The following is a 13,105-nucleotide window of genomic DNA, read 5'->3' as shown; positions in this document are numbered from 1 at the left end:
TCAAATGGAGAAGTGGATGGGTATGCCGATGAATGGGAAGCAAAAGGTGAGGCAGGTGAGTAGGAGGTTAACCGCACGTGAGAGAGAACAACAAAATACATGCACTCTCTTGGAGTGCTTGATGAAAAAGAACAAAGTAGTTCCCAGAATGGAAGCACCGTACGGATACAAGTCAGCCAGTCAAAAGGATGCTAAAGAGGGTATGCTCCAGCAGAGGGACTAACACTAGAAGAGGAAGGCAACCCATCGAATAAGAAACAAGCAAATACATGACAATAAAGACAACCAATGGTAAGCAATGGGCGGGATGTAAGCCCTCTATGCATTTCTGATATGGTCCATAATGCTTTTGTGAATATACATTTAAAAGTTGTCTGGTAGTCAAGACCTAAAGAGCCAAATGCAAATTTCTTTCATGCTCAAATGGGCACTATTAAATTAAAAAAGTTTGTGAACAAAGGCTTGTAATTTTGAATGTATGTGATCAAAACTAACACAGTTACACATTTGTATACTAGAATATTCTGTTGCAATGAGGAGTCATTTCGCTATGGTTATATACAAGGCTCACCTTGTATCTGATCATAATTCTATGTCTTTGGCAGAACACTCTAAGAAGCTGAAGAGTCTCTTACTTTCAAAGAAGGTATTCCTCAATCTGTTACAGTTTTAGGCTGACCATAATGGCATTTAAATATCTACAAGATATACAGTATCTGCATTTTCTCACTTGTTACTCTATTACGGAAGGAACAATGACACCCCAATAACCCCTTGTGAGGTCCGGCAACTGTATAAACTAACTTAAATGGCCATCAAGAGGATTATTTACAAAAACAAAGAAATTCTGTAAATAAATATTTGTGTTTAGAAACCTATAACACACTGAACGAGATTCACAAGAAGTAATTAGATATCTGATATTACAGATTCTTGCAACAAAAACATTAAGGGCCTATTTACGATGGTGGTTGAATAGCCTCCGACCGCCATCGTCAGTTTCAATTCTGACCGGCTGATTATGAATTAGCCGGTCAGAATTGAAACCAGCCGGTCATTCCGACTGGCTTCCGACGGGTTCCTTTAACCCGTCGGCTAGTCATAGGCCGGCCTGTAATCCCAAAGAACGGCCTTCCCGCCCTTAGGATTACGATGCACGGTTTCCCACAGGGTTTCCTCGCCGGCTTTTCTGACATGAAAACACTATCGGAAAGCATGTTTTGGGGCCCCTAGGTACGCGGCCTCCGGTTGGGGCCTGAAGAGGACCTTTGGTGCCCCGTTAATCCCTGCAGCCCGTGGTAGGCACCTGTCACGGGGTGTAGGGATTAACACCACCTCCCATTCCCCTACGGGAGCATGTACTATGGTACAGCCATAACACATGCTCCCATAGGGAAAGGTGCGAGCAGTGTTCAGTCGCATCCTAATCAAGCGGTTGGGAGCGCCGACCGGAGGTCGTTGGTCCTATTTACGAAACTGTCCACCTGACATCATATTCAGCCCCTTTATTAAAAAGCAGGCGCACCAGAAATATAATGAGAATCAGTTGGTATGTATTTGAACAAGTGGTTTCAAGGGGTTCCATTAACAGCAAAACAAAATATACACATCTATCCAACTATCAGTTGCATATAGTTCCATATCCACTGAGACAGAAATGTGTGTTCCATTCTTAATACAAGGAACACTCCTGGAGAGTGTATCCCTGTCGTGTAGGAAATGTCCCAATGATGATAAATCCATGTGAAAGTAATGGAATGTATGTTGATGTTTCTGTCTTCTGTTATACAAATGTGTGAGACCATCCTCAGGACTAAAAGTAGTAGATATTTAATGTAGAAGACTCCTGAAAAGGTTCTTCCAATATGAGGAAATTAATAGGTTAACTATTCTGTTATATATGGTGTCAAAATAGACAGTGGCAGCCTGCACGGCTCGCCGGTGGTGACACGGGCGCGGGGGCATGGAACGCAAAGTAAATAAATAAAAATAAACACTTCCCTTACAGCTGAATCCCACGTCTCTGCTCCTGCTCTCCTGTGTCTGACTCCAGGAACAGGAAGCACAGGCCAGGCTCCCCTGACCAATCACAATGCTGCAATGCAGCGTTGTGATTGGTTATAGTGCCGTGGCACAGAGCTCAGCCAGGGGCTAGAAGGGTGGGCATGTTCTCCATGCAGGCTGTAATGCCGCCTGCATGGAAGACAGGTAAAGTGTGCATGACTGTTTTGCGCTGCTCGAGAGGGCCGACCAATCAGTCATTGCGACTTCGGAGGGTTCTACCACTCATCCCTTGCTCTACAGCCCTGCCCCGCCCTCTCATGCACATCTACCACAGCAGGAGGACAAAATATAATGATAATAACATTACGTCATTACCATTTTATTTTTTCCTCTCTTTTACTGCTGCAGAGCAGTCGGGCGACGCTCGGAGCCGCCACTGAAATAGAGATAATTTGAAATGTCGACGTACATGTCACTACTTTCACATAGATTTATCATCATTGGGACATTTCCAACACCTTTTATTTGCAGTATTTCTTTGGTTTTGTGATTGATCCCCTTGTTGGCCCTTTACTTTAGCTTTTTTACTAAAGCATGTATTTGCTGTGTGCAGCCTCAGGCCAGCAGAAGCCCATGTGCCTGATTAAGCATTACAATGGAAAAATGTAGCGGCACTGCCTAATACTCCATTGGTCAAATTATTTGCGGCCCACTCTACTCAACAAAAATACTTACTGTGTGGGGACTGGTGATTAGTGACATTCAGTGTATCTCCACCTCTTGGAGTTATTCGTATTCAGTTAACGTGGCGGAGTCCGGGGCTGGTCAGTGTCTTCAGACAGTGGGTGTTTGAGAGCGCCACCAACGAGCTCACTGGGTAAGTAGTGTTTTTTTTTTTAAATGACTAGTGTTCCGAAACTTTCAGAAATCACTTCTTTCTTCAGTATTTGTTTCTTGTCATCTGCCCCAAAAGCACAAACAAAACCTCACCCCAATGAAAGCATGCATTTAATGAACAAGGACTAATTAGGTGGGTCTTTATAGTAAATAAGTAGAGTGGCACAAGAAAAATAGTCAGGGTAATGGTAAAATATGATGGGTACAAAAGTAATTATATCATTGATGTCTGGAGTCTCTGAACACTCTCAAAGAATTCTCCTACATGTGTAAAAGCAGAACTCTGAGCCTTCTGTCTTTTCAGTTAGCCACCTCTATGGATTTGGTTTGGTTGATGCAGAAAGCATGGTCGTTGAAGCAAAAAAATGGAAGTCTGTCCCACCGCAGCATGTTTGCATTGGAAGCTCGGATCGGAGACCAAGGTAAGCCTAGTGAATCTGTTTTATGTGTCATTTAGAGAGACTTAATTAATAGGTACACTTGTTTTGTGGTTCACTAAAGCTTTGACATGTGCAATGTTCTTTTGGAGTCCTTCTTGGCTTGACTGTTGGTGGGATAGGAGGATATGAGAGAAATACCTTGCATGCACAGTGAGTTTTTACTTTGTTGGGATCAAAATATATTATATTAAAATAACCTAAATTAAAAATAAAACAGTTCAAACTAAGTTATGGATCTTTCTCAAATGACAAAATGTCAATCATAAAAACCCGATTGAAATTCCTCTGCAGGCGATTTCTCACTTTTAGGAAATATTTCCACAGGAATATTTCAATAGATAAAAACATTGTACATATACATTTGACGATAGAATAAAAGTAAAAGGTCATATAAAAATAGGCAATTTTGATTTATAATGCTGGAATAGATTTAATAAATGAACATACATACAATAACATTTACAACGGTTGGGAAAAACAGTATTGCTAAGGCATCTAAAAAGGTGATAGATTTATAAATCTAAAATCCAAATAGTCTGGGTGTGTAGCTCCTTCGGCCCATGGAACTATGCTGCAGAATTTAGACGACATATAAGTGGGATTGGGCCTATACAAGGCTGTGCCCAATGGTGTGAAACCTAGTGTAATTTAGTTTGTAGAAGGCAGCAATGTTCACTAGAGGGGGGAAGGGGTTGAGAAGGAGAAGACCGAGGTCCCTCTATGACAGTGGTCTTCAAACTTTTTAATGCCGCGACCTTCAGTAAAGAAATAAATCATCTGGTCCCACTTTGAATTTTTTTACAATTATTTTGTTAAATTGATAATGTTTAAATATATCTATTTAAACATTGCAGTTAAGTGTTGTTACTGTTTAAAAAATGCAATCACATATATGATTGGCAAACATTCTATACTGGTCAGGCAGGCCTTACTAACATGTAAAAGTATCCACAGTGTGATTACTAGAAATGGGAGTAAAGTTTTTGAAGAATATTTGGAGTCCTTTCCCTTTTGACACATACTCCCAGCTCGGATATAAATGACACAAGATGTTAGTGATGGCCCATTACAGAGCGGCTTAATGCTACTCCTTTTTTCGGCTTAAAACAAAGCTCTGTTATCAGCATAATGCTTCATTTGACAAGAGACTGGGCCCACCCCCAGTTTTAAAACCCTTGCTCTAGGAGTGTAGGTGGATCAAGATCGGAGGCGGACCACTTGCGTGAGTCTCCCGATACTCTACTTGTAAAAACGAACCTTTAGTTTAAAATTGTGCTTTTAAAAATTGTGTTGAATTACAGCTGATTTTATTGTTGTACACTGGGGGGAACAGAGCTGTGTTCAATGCTCTGAAGCGCGCCTCTTTCTTCTACACTTCCGCTTATGCTGAGCGCCAGGTCAGCATTCTAGTGGCTGTACCAAGGCGTCTCCCTCCTCCCCACTTTGCTTCAAAAGCGCGTGATGACGCGACCGCGCAGCGGACACACGCAGCGGGCGCGCTGCTGGCCCGCCGAAGGCCCGCCTAAGGCACGCCCGTCTGCGCCCGTCTGCGCCCCACAGGGCCCTGGGGCCGGTACCCCAGCATCTTCCCCTTCTTGGCATTACCACTACTCATCCTACCAGCTTAGACAGTTTAATAGAACCCCTGGCATTCCATTGCTCCCGAAGAGTTCCACGGACACTGTCCACATTGCCATCTCACTCTTACAACTGTCCGTTCTGAACCCCCCACTTGCTCTGACCACTTCAGAATTCTTTTATTAAACTGTAGATTTCTCCCTAAACACTCTACAGAGATCTGGATGCTCCTGACAGACTTAGATCCAGACGCTCTATTCCTGATGGAAACTTGGCTGAACACTAGCTCAGAACCTGATATCATTCAAACCCTCCCCCAAGGATTTGCCATTCAAAGAGCAGAACGTTTAATAGGCAGGGGTGGAGGGATAGCAGTTATCCATAAAGATAATTACACCTGCCGTCTGCTCGGTAATCCAGTCTCTGACTATGAAAACGCCCATTTTATTATAGAATTTTCCCCCCTCATATCTTTTTCCGGTATCCTTGTCTATCGTCCCCCTGGCCCGCTAGGTTCCTTTCACCAATCTATTTTGGAGGTTGCATCTAATCTAGCAAGCTCTGCACCCAACCTGACTGTACTTGGGGATTTCAATCTACACTTTGATGTGAAATCTGCCGCTAACGCAACTGAGCTCACCAAGGACCTCACAATGCTCCAACTAATCCCCAGAATCACACTTACCACCCACGTGAAAGGCCACCTTCTAGACCAGGTGTTCTCTAGTTTAGAAAACCTTCAGGGGTCAGATCCCTCTCCTCTTCCGTAGACAGACCACTCACTGATTGACCTCTCCTGGTCCCCGCAAAATATTAAACGCCCCATACTTTCTTCCTGGACACTCGGTCGCCGCTGGTCTAAGCTTCCCTTAGAGGAATGGATCCAATCGCTGGAACAAACTAAACCCAGTGTAAGGGTGCTCAGAATCTTCTGCAGGAGCGTCAGGAACCTGAAGATATATCCCTGTCTTCCCCTGCGGCCCTCCGTCTCTATCAGACCCTAGAGAACCGGATGGCACGCCAAGGGAAAACAGGGTGACAAAACAAGGGAAGGAGGGTATGACTTCAGAGGTAGTGTTGCGGAGGGTCCAAGAAGGTGGGTCTTCTCTGTATGCACCCTGTAATAGAAAACTAATCACTCTTCCCTCTGTCACATAAATAGTAAACAATGAATGTCAGCACGCTCACCTACCACTGGGGTCTGAATCTCTTGGCAGGATTGGAATCACCAATATGGGGAATACCAGGTACACAGGAGAGGATAGGCATAGAATGACCAGTTTTTCCTAAATCACATAAGCTACAAGTCAGAGGAACTTATGTAATGGTAACATACATCACATCCGAGCTACTATAGGTCTTTCACTCACTCATGGAAACCACTCCAACTCCTCTTCCTGGTATTTACAAATGGCATGTACAATGGAACTTCTGTGGATGTGGGCTACGACCTAACAGGAAAGCAGCAGGCAATAACGATTAGATTCACTCATACTTAAGAGACTTGTAAACACATAGGAAAAATGGAGCGCGTTGCGCTGTTACCGTGTTTCAGTCGTGCATCGGCTCGTACTTCGTGGTTCACGCTAGCAGCCCCCCTCGTCTTAGTGAAACTGATTTCTCAGAGGAGAACTATCCCACCAGTCTTAAGGAGAAGAAATGAACCAGGGTTGTAAGATATGAGGGTGAGTGTTGTGGGACGTGGTGGATCTTCCGGATGTCGGAGGAATTAGTGAATTCCCATTAAAAGGGAAGACAAGGAACTAGATGGATGAGTGGGACTGAACGATGCAAGGGATAGCTGAACCCTCAAATAATAGCAAAACAGGGTGGAGGAACGGAGTGGGGAAAGACACCGATAAAGAAACGACAAGCACACTATACACACTATCTTACCGCCACCAAGGTGCTCGCACTGCGTCTGAGAAGCAGCAATGGGAAACGGAAAAAGGGCGTACGAATGGACGACAAACAATGGCACACACAAGCGAGCTCTAAGGTGGAACAGGAGAGCTCGCAACGGTAATACTTTGGCGTCTTGCAAGCACGCCAAAACCGCTCGAAAAGAACCCGCAAGGATTCACGCTACTCCGGAAACAGGAAGCAATCTTTCCGGAAGCCAGGCATTCAACACTCGGACCAAATCAGGCAACTAAGCTAGAACGCTAAGCGCAATTGTGCGCGCCTAGCCTCCTTAAATACTGGTTCGTCTGTGGATCAGAGTTCGTGTCCCGGGGCATGACAGCACACTCCCCCCACAACGGCCCCCCTCGTCTTGGGTTTATCAGGATGCCGCATGTGAAACAGGCGTACAAGTCGAGGGGCGTGGACATTAGCGACCGGCTCCCACGTACGTTCCTCCACTCCATATCCCTTCCAATGTACAAGGTATTGGAGTGTATTCTTCACCAATCGCGAATCCACTATGGATTCTACTTCATACTCAGAGGGATCTGAAAGAGAGACTGGAGGTGGACGACGCGGGAGCCGGGTGCCTGACTCCACAGGCTTTACCAGAGAAACGTGGAACACTGGATGTATCTTGAAGGAGGTAGGTAATTCCAGTTTCACAGCCACTGGATTAATCACACTGTGTACCTTGTATGGGCCTATGTAGGCAGGGTTGAACTTGCGTGGACCACGGAGTGCCAGATGTTTAGTGGAAAGCCACACCTTATCCCCCGGTTCATAAATAGGTTCTAACCGTCTATGAAGATCAGCCCCCTCCTTATACGCTATCTTTGCGGCTTCCAGGTTCTCCCGGGTGCAACTATGGATTTCTCGCAGCCGTGAGATAAATTCATTGGCCGCCGGGGTAGGGCCTTCCTGGGACACTCCAGTAGGTAACAACTTGGGATGGAATCCGTGAGAACTATAGAAGGGTGAGTAGCCTGTAGAGGAATGGGGGCTGTTGTTATATGCGATTTCTGCCACCCACACCCATTCATCCCATTCTATAGGTTTCTGCAATGCCTGTGTTCGTATGTACTGTTCGAAGCATTGGTTAACCCTCTCAGTCTGCCCGTCGGATTGGGGGTGATGACTAGAGGACAACCTGACATCTATACCAAGCAAGGAGCACAAACATTTCCAAAACCGGGACACAAACTGGGCCCCCCTATCAGACACCAGCACGGAGGGAATTCCATGTAGACGGACGATTTCTCGTAGGAACACTGAAGCTAGTTCACTGGCAGTAGGCAACCCCCTCAAGGGAACAAAATGAGCTGTTTTAGTAAACATATCCACCACCGCTAGCAAGGTAGTGTTGTGGTTTTGGGTCACCGGCAACTCGACAACAAAATCAAGGGATACAGTATGCCAGGGTCCCGGCGGAGCAGGGAGAGGCAGGAGTAAGCCCACTGGGTTTTGGCGGGAGATTTTGGACTGGGCACATACATGACACGTCTTAACATATGTCATAATGTCCTTCAGCATGCGCGGCCACCAGAATCGTTCTCGCACTGTCTGAGTAGTCTTTTTAATTCCTGAGTGGCCTGCCAATGTATGGGAGTGGTACCAATCCAACACCTGTTGCTGTAGTTCCCTAGTGGGTAAAACTATTCCCCCTTGTACACATACGTATCCGTTCTGAATGGTAGTGGGCTGAGAACCCACAACACCCCCCATTTCTGCTGATGACTGACTCTGCCTAACCTGGGTGAGAAACATTTCTTCAGAGAGAACCCCACCTACGATGGCTTCCTTAGGAACTATAGTCGGGGCTTCCAAAGGCAGTTCGGGGTGATCAAACCCTAAGCGAGATAAAGTGTCCGCCTTCCCATTTTTCCGCCCTGGACGGTAGTGAATACAAAAGTCATACTCGCAAAAGAACTGTGACCACCGTATTTGCCGCATAGACAACGCTTTGGCGGATGTCAAATATTGGAGGTTGCGGTGATCTGTTAGGACTGTTGTTTGATGCCTAGCCCCCAATAAATACTGACGCCATTCTTCAAAAGCCTTTTTTATAGCAAGAAGCTCCTTTTCACCTACCGCGTAATTGTATTCCGCCGGGGTAAATTTGTGTGAAAAATAGGCCACTGGGTGATTGAGGCCACTAACAGGGTCTCTCTGACTGAGTACGCCCCCCACGGCCACTTGCGAAGCATCAACCTCCACAATAAAAGGCAGGGCCGGATCAGGGTGGTGAAGAACGGGAGCTCGAGTGAAAGAAAGACGCAATTGTTGGAATGCATTCTCAGCTGTTCTGGACCAGGTATAGATAACTCCCTTCTTCAAGAGGGCCGTAAGTGGCGATGCCAAATCAGAAAAATTCTTGATAAACCTTCGATAAAAGTTGGCAAAACCCAAGAAGCTTTGCAACTCTTTGACCGTCTTAGGCGCTGGCCAGGACAAGACAGCCTTCACCTTACCAGGATCCATTGCCAAACCCCATGGAGACACCACAAAACCTAGAAAGGGCACCTCTTGAGTGTGGAAAGAGCACTTCTCTAGTTTACAGTACAATTTGTTGTCATGTAAGCGTTCTAATACCTTCCGTACATGCATTATGTGTTCTGACAGGGAGGCAGAATAAATCAAGAGATCGTCAATGTAGGCTATGACATAATCTTCTAGCATATCTCTGAGCACTTCAGTAATGAAAAATTGAAATGCTGCAGGAGCATTACAAAGCCCAAAGGGCATGACTAAATACTCATATAGCCCGTATTTGGTGCAAAATGCTGTCTTCCACTCATCTCCCTCCTTGACTCGCACAAGATGGTATGCACCACGTAGATCTAATTTCGTGAAGTACTGTGCGCCTCTCACCCTGTCAAGGAGGGAGGAAATGAGGGGCAACGGGTAACGGTTCTTGATGGTGACTTGATTCAACCGTCGATAGTCAATACAACATCTCAATCCCCCTTCCCGCTTGGGAATGAAAAACAATGCAGAAGAGGCCGGGGAGCGTGAAGATCTGATGAACCCCTTTTCCAGCATGTCATCGAGGTACTGTCGTAGATACACGTTTTCCTTTTCTGTTAGTGAGTATACACGACTGCAAGGTATTCTAGCCCCCGCTTCTAGGTCTATTCGGCAATCGTACACCCTATGTGGAGGGAGAGATTCTGCTTCTCGGGGGTCGAATACGGCCTTCAAATCGGCGTAACAGGTAGGCAGCTCAGACGCTTGTGCTTCTGCCATAGGAGGTGTGTCAGCTAGCGTGCCAGCTATCACTCCCTTTTGACTTTGGGAAGGGCGAAATTCAAGAAGGGAGTTTTCCCAATCTATGATGGGGTTGTGGAGTCTTAGCCATGGGATTCCTAATAACACGGGAATGTGTGGTGAATGAATCAGATCGAAGGACAGGTCTTCCTGATGCTGAGGTCCTATACTCATGTGCAACTGCTCTGTTTGATGGGTTACCGGTCCCGAGACAAGCGGCCTGCCATCGATAGTTGAGACCCTATTGGAAACCTCTTTCATTACACAGGGTATTAGGTTGTTACGGGCCCATTCTTCATCCATATAATTTCCTGATGCTCCAGAATCTATCATTATTCTTACATGTAATCCCTGCTGTTCCAAGGCGATATAGGCGGAAACATAGAAATGTGACGTGGCGGACAAGTCGTGATCAGCGGGGGAGACCGTACAACCTGAACTGCCCGGGAGCCTGGTCTCAAAGGACCCCGGACTTTCTAGTTTCCCTGTCGATTAACAGGGCTCGGTTTAACAGGACACGCTCGTACAAAATGACCGGCTTTACCGCAGTACATGCACAATTTCTCGGCCCTTCTTCTCTGCCTTTCTCCTTGCGTCAAGGGGCCCCGCACCATCCCTATTTGCATAGGCTCGCTCTCATCCACGGACTTTGGCAGTTCACTCTTCTTCTCTTTAAACAGTCCATATCTCGGTTCCCCTTTTCCCTTTTCGTTTTTTCGTTCTCTTAACCTATGATCAATTTGAATCACTAAGTCTATTAGGTCAGGACAGGATTCGGGTAACTCAACTATTTGGGATAGAGCGTCCTTTAATTCATCCCGCAAACCCCTGTAGAAGAGTGCACCTCGTTTTTCTTCCGGCCAGTTGGCCTCTACCACTAGTCTCCTAAAGAAAGTGATGTACTGGACCAAATCATGGCTCCCCTGCTTCAAGGCTAGCAACTCAGTATCCGCCGCGTGGGTATACACATGTCTATCGAACAGTTTACGGAACTCCCTCCTAAAGGCTCCATAGTTATATAGTAGAGGATCATCTCTATCCACTAAGGGTATAGCCCAATCAGCAGCGGACCCGCTTAAATAAGAGATGGCGAACGCCACCCTAGACTGATCTGAGGGAAAACAAGCGGCCTTGCATGAAAAGTGTAGTTGACATTGACTCAGGAAAGCGGCACATCGGGCTGCGTCTCCTGCGAAACGCTCCGGCGGAGCTAGAGGAATGGACTGGGGGGTGGTTACATGGATAACTGGTTGTTGGCCAGTACTTCTCTCTCCTGAGGGCCCCGCTCTTTGTAGGCCCTGCAGGGCATCTACCCTTGCTGCTAAGGCCTGGGTCTCACCTTGCAAATTGCCTATCATATTGGCCACATCAGCCAACGTTACTGTTCCCAAATCCATGACGCTCGGGCAGAACACACTGTAGGGCTTAGCGTTCTGTAAGGGTGCTCAGAATCTTCTGCAGGAGCGTCAGGAACCTGAAGATATATCCCTGTCTTCCCCTGCGGCCCTCCGTCTCTATCAGACCCTAGAGAACCGGATGGCACGCCAAGGGAAAACAGGGTGACAAAACAAGGGAAGGAGGGTATGACTTCAGAGGTAGTGTTGCGGAGGGTCCAAGAAGGTGGGTCTTCTCTGTATGCACCCTGTAATAGAAAACTAATCACTCTTCCCTCTGTCACATAAATAGTAAACAATGAATGTCAGCACGCTCACCTACCACTGGGGTCTGAATCTCTTGGCAGGATTGGAATCACCAATATGGGGAATACCAGGTACACAGGAGAGGATAGGCATAGAATGACCAGTTTTTCCTAAATCACATAAGCTACAAGTCAGAGGAACTTATGTAATGGTAACATACATCACATCCGAGCTACTATAGGTCTTTCACTCACTCATGGAAACCACTCCAACTCCTCTTCCTGGTATTTACAAATGGCATGTACAATGGAACTTCTGTGGATGTGGGCTACGACCTAACAGGAAAGCAGCAGGCAATAACGATTAGATTCACTCATACTTAAGAGACTTGTAAACACATAGGAAAAATGGAGCGCATTGCGCTGTTACCGTGTTTCAGTCGTGCATCGGCTCGTACTTCGTGGTTCACGCTAGCAGCCCCCCTCGTCTTAGTGAAACTGATTTCTCAGAGGAGAACTATCCCACCAGTCTTAAGGAGAAGAAATGAACCAGGGTTGTAAGATATGAGGGTGAGTGTTGTGGGACGTGGTGGATCTTCCGGATGTCGGAGGAATTAGTGAATTCCCATTAAAAGGGAAGACAAGGAACTAGATGGATGAGTGGGACTGAACGATGCAAGGGATAGCTGAACCCTCAAATAATAGCAAAACAGGGTGGAGGAACGGAGTGGGGAAAGACACCGATAAAGAAACGACAAGCACACTATACACACTATCTTACCGCCACCAAGGTGCTCGCACTGCGTCTGAGAAGCAGCAATGGGAAACGGAAAAAGGGCGTACGAATGGACGACAAACAATGGCACACACAAGCGAGCTCTAAGGTGGAACAGGAGAGCTCGCAACGGTAATACTTTGGCGTCTTGCAAGCACGCCAAAACCGCTCGAAAAGAACCCGCAAGGATTCACGCTACTCCGGAAACAGGAAGCAATCTTTCCGGAAGCCAGGCATTCAACACTCGGACCAAATCAGGCAACTAAGCTAGAACGCTAAGCGCAATTGTGCGCGCCTAGCCTCCTTAAATACTGGTTCGTCTGTGGATCAGAGTTCGTGTCCCGGGGCATGACACCCAGACCCAATCCTTGCCCTATTACAGCAAATGACGATTTTCATAACTGGATAGACCAATCATTGGACTTAGTCCTTCCCAAAACAAAACTCAAAAAGATAGAAGGACCCTACAACTCTCCCTGGTTCACCCCTAACCTTCGTGTCCTAAAACAACAATGTAAAATCAAGGAAAGACAATGGAGGAAAGATTTCCTCCCGTCAAATAAAACTGAATATAGATCAGCTATTCGCAAATATAAAGCT

The 13,105-nt window shown here is 46.2% G+C and overlaps 1 protein-coding gene across 4 annotated transcripts in view; it reads left to right on the top strand.

Annotated features, from left to right (window-relative positions):
• The window catches only part of PCSK6 (proprotein convertase subtilisin/kexin type 6), a 1,413,069-nt gene that overhangs the window by 1,087,333 nt on the left and 312,631 nt on the right, over window positions 1-13,105 (top strand). For all 4 annotated transcript variants that reach the window (XM_085644552.1, XM_085644551.1, XM_085644550.1 and 1 more), the window contains one exon: window positions 3,206-3,323. In XM_085644552.1, the coding sequence (XP_085500678.1) occupies window positions 3,206-3,323 (118 nt within the window). The remainder of the gene's footprint in view (window positions 1-3,205; window positions 3,324-13,105) is intronic.

Source organism: Triturus cristatus, chromosome 3_1, assembly GCF_964204655.1.
Source record: "Triturus cristatus chromosome 3_1, aTriCri1.1, whole genome shotgun sequence".
NCBI lineage: Eukaryota > Metazoa > Chordata > Amphibia > Caudata > Salamandridae > Triturus > Triturus cristatus.
This window is presented reverse-complemented; position numbering and strand designations above follow the sequence as displayed.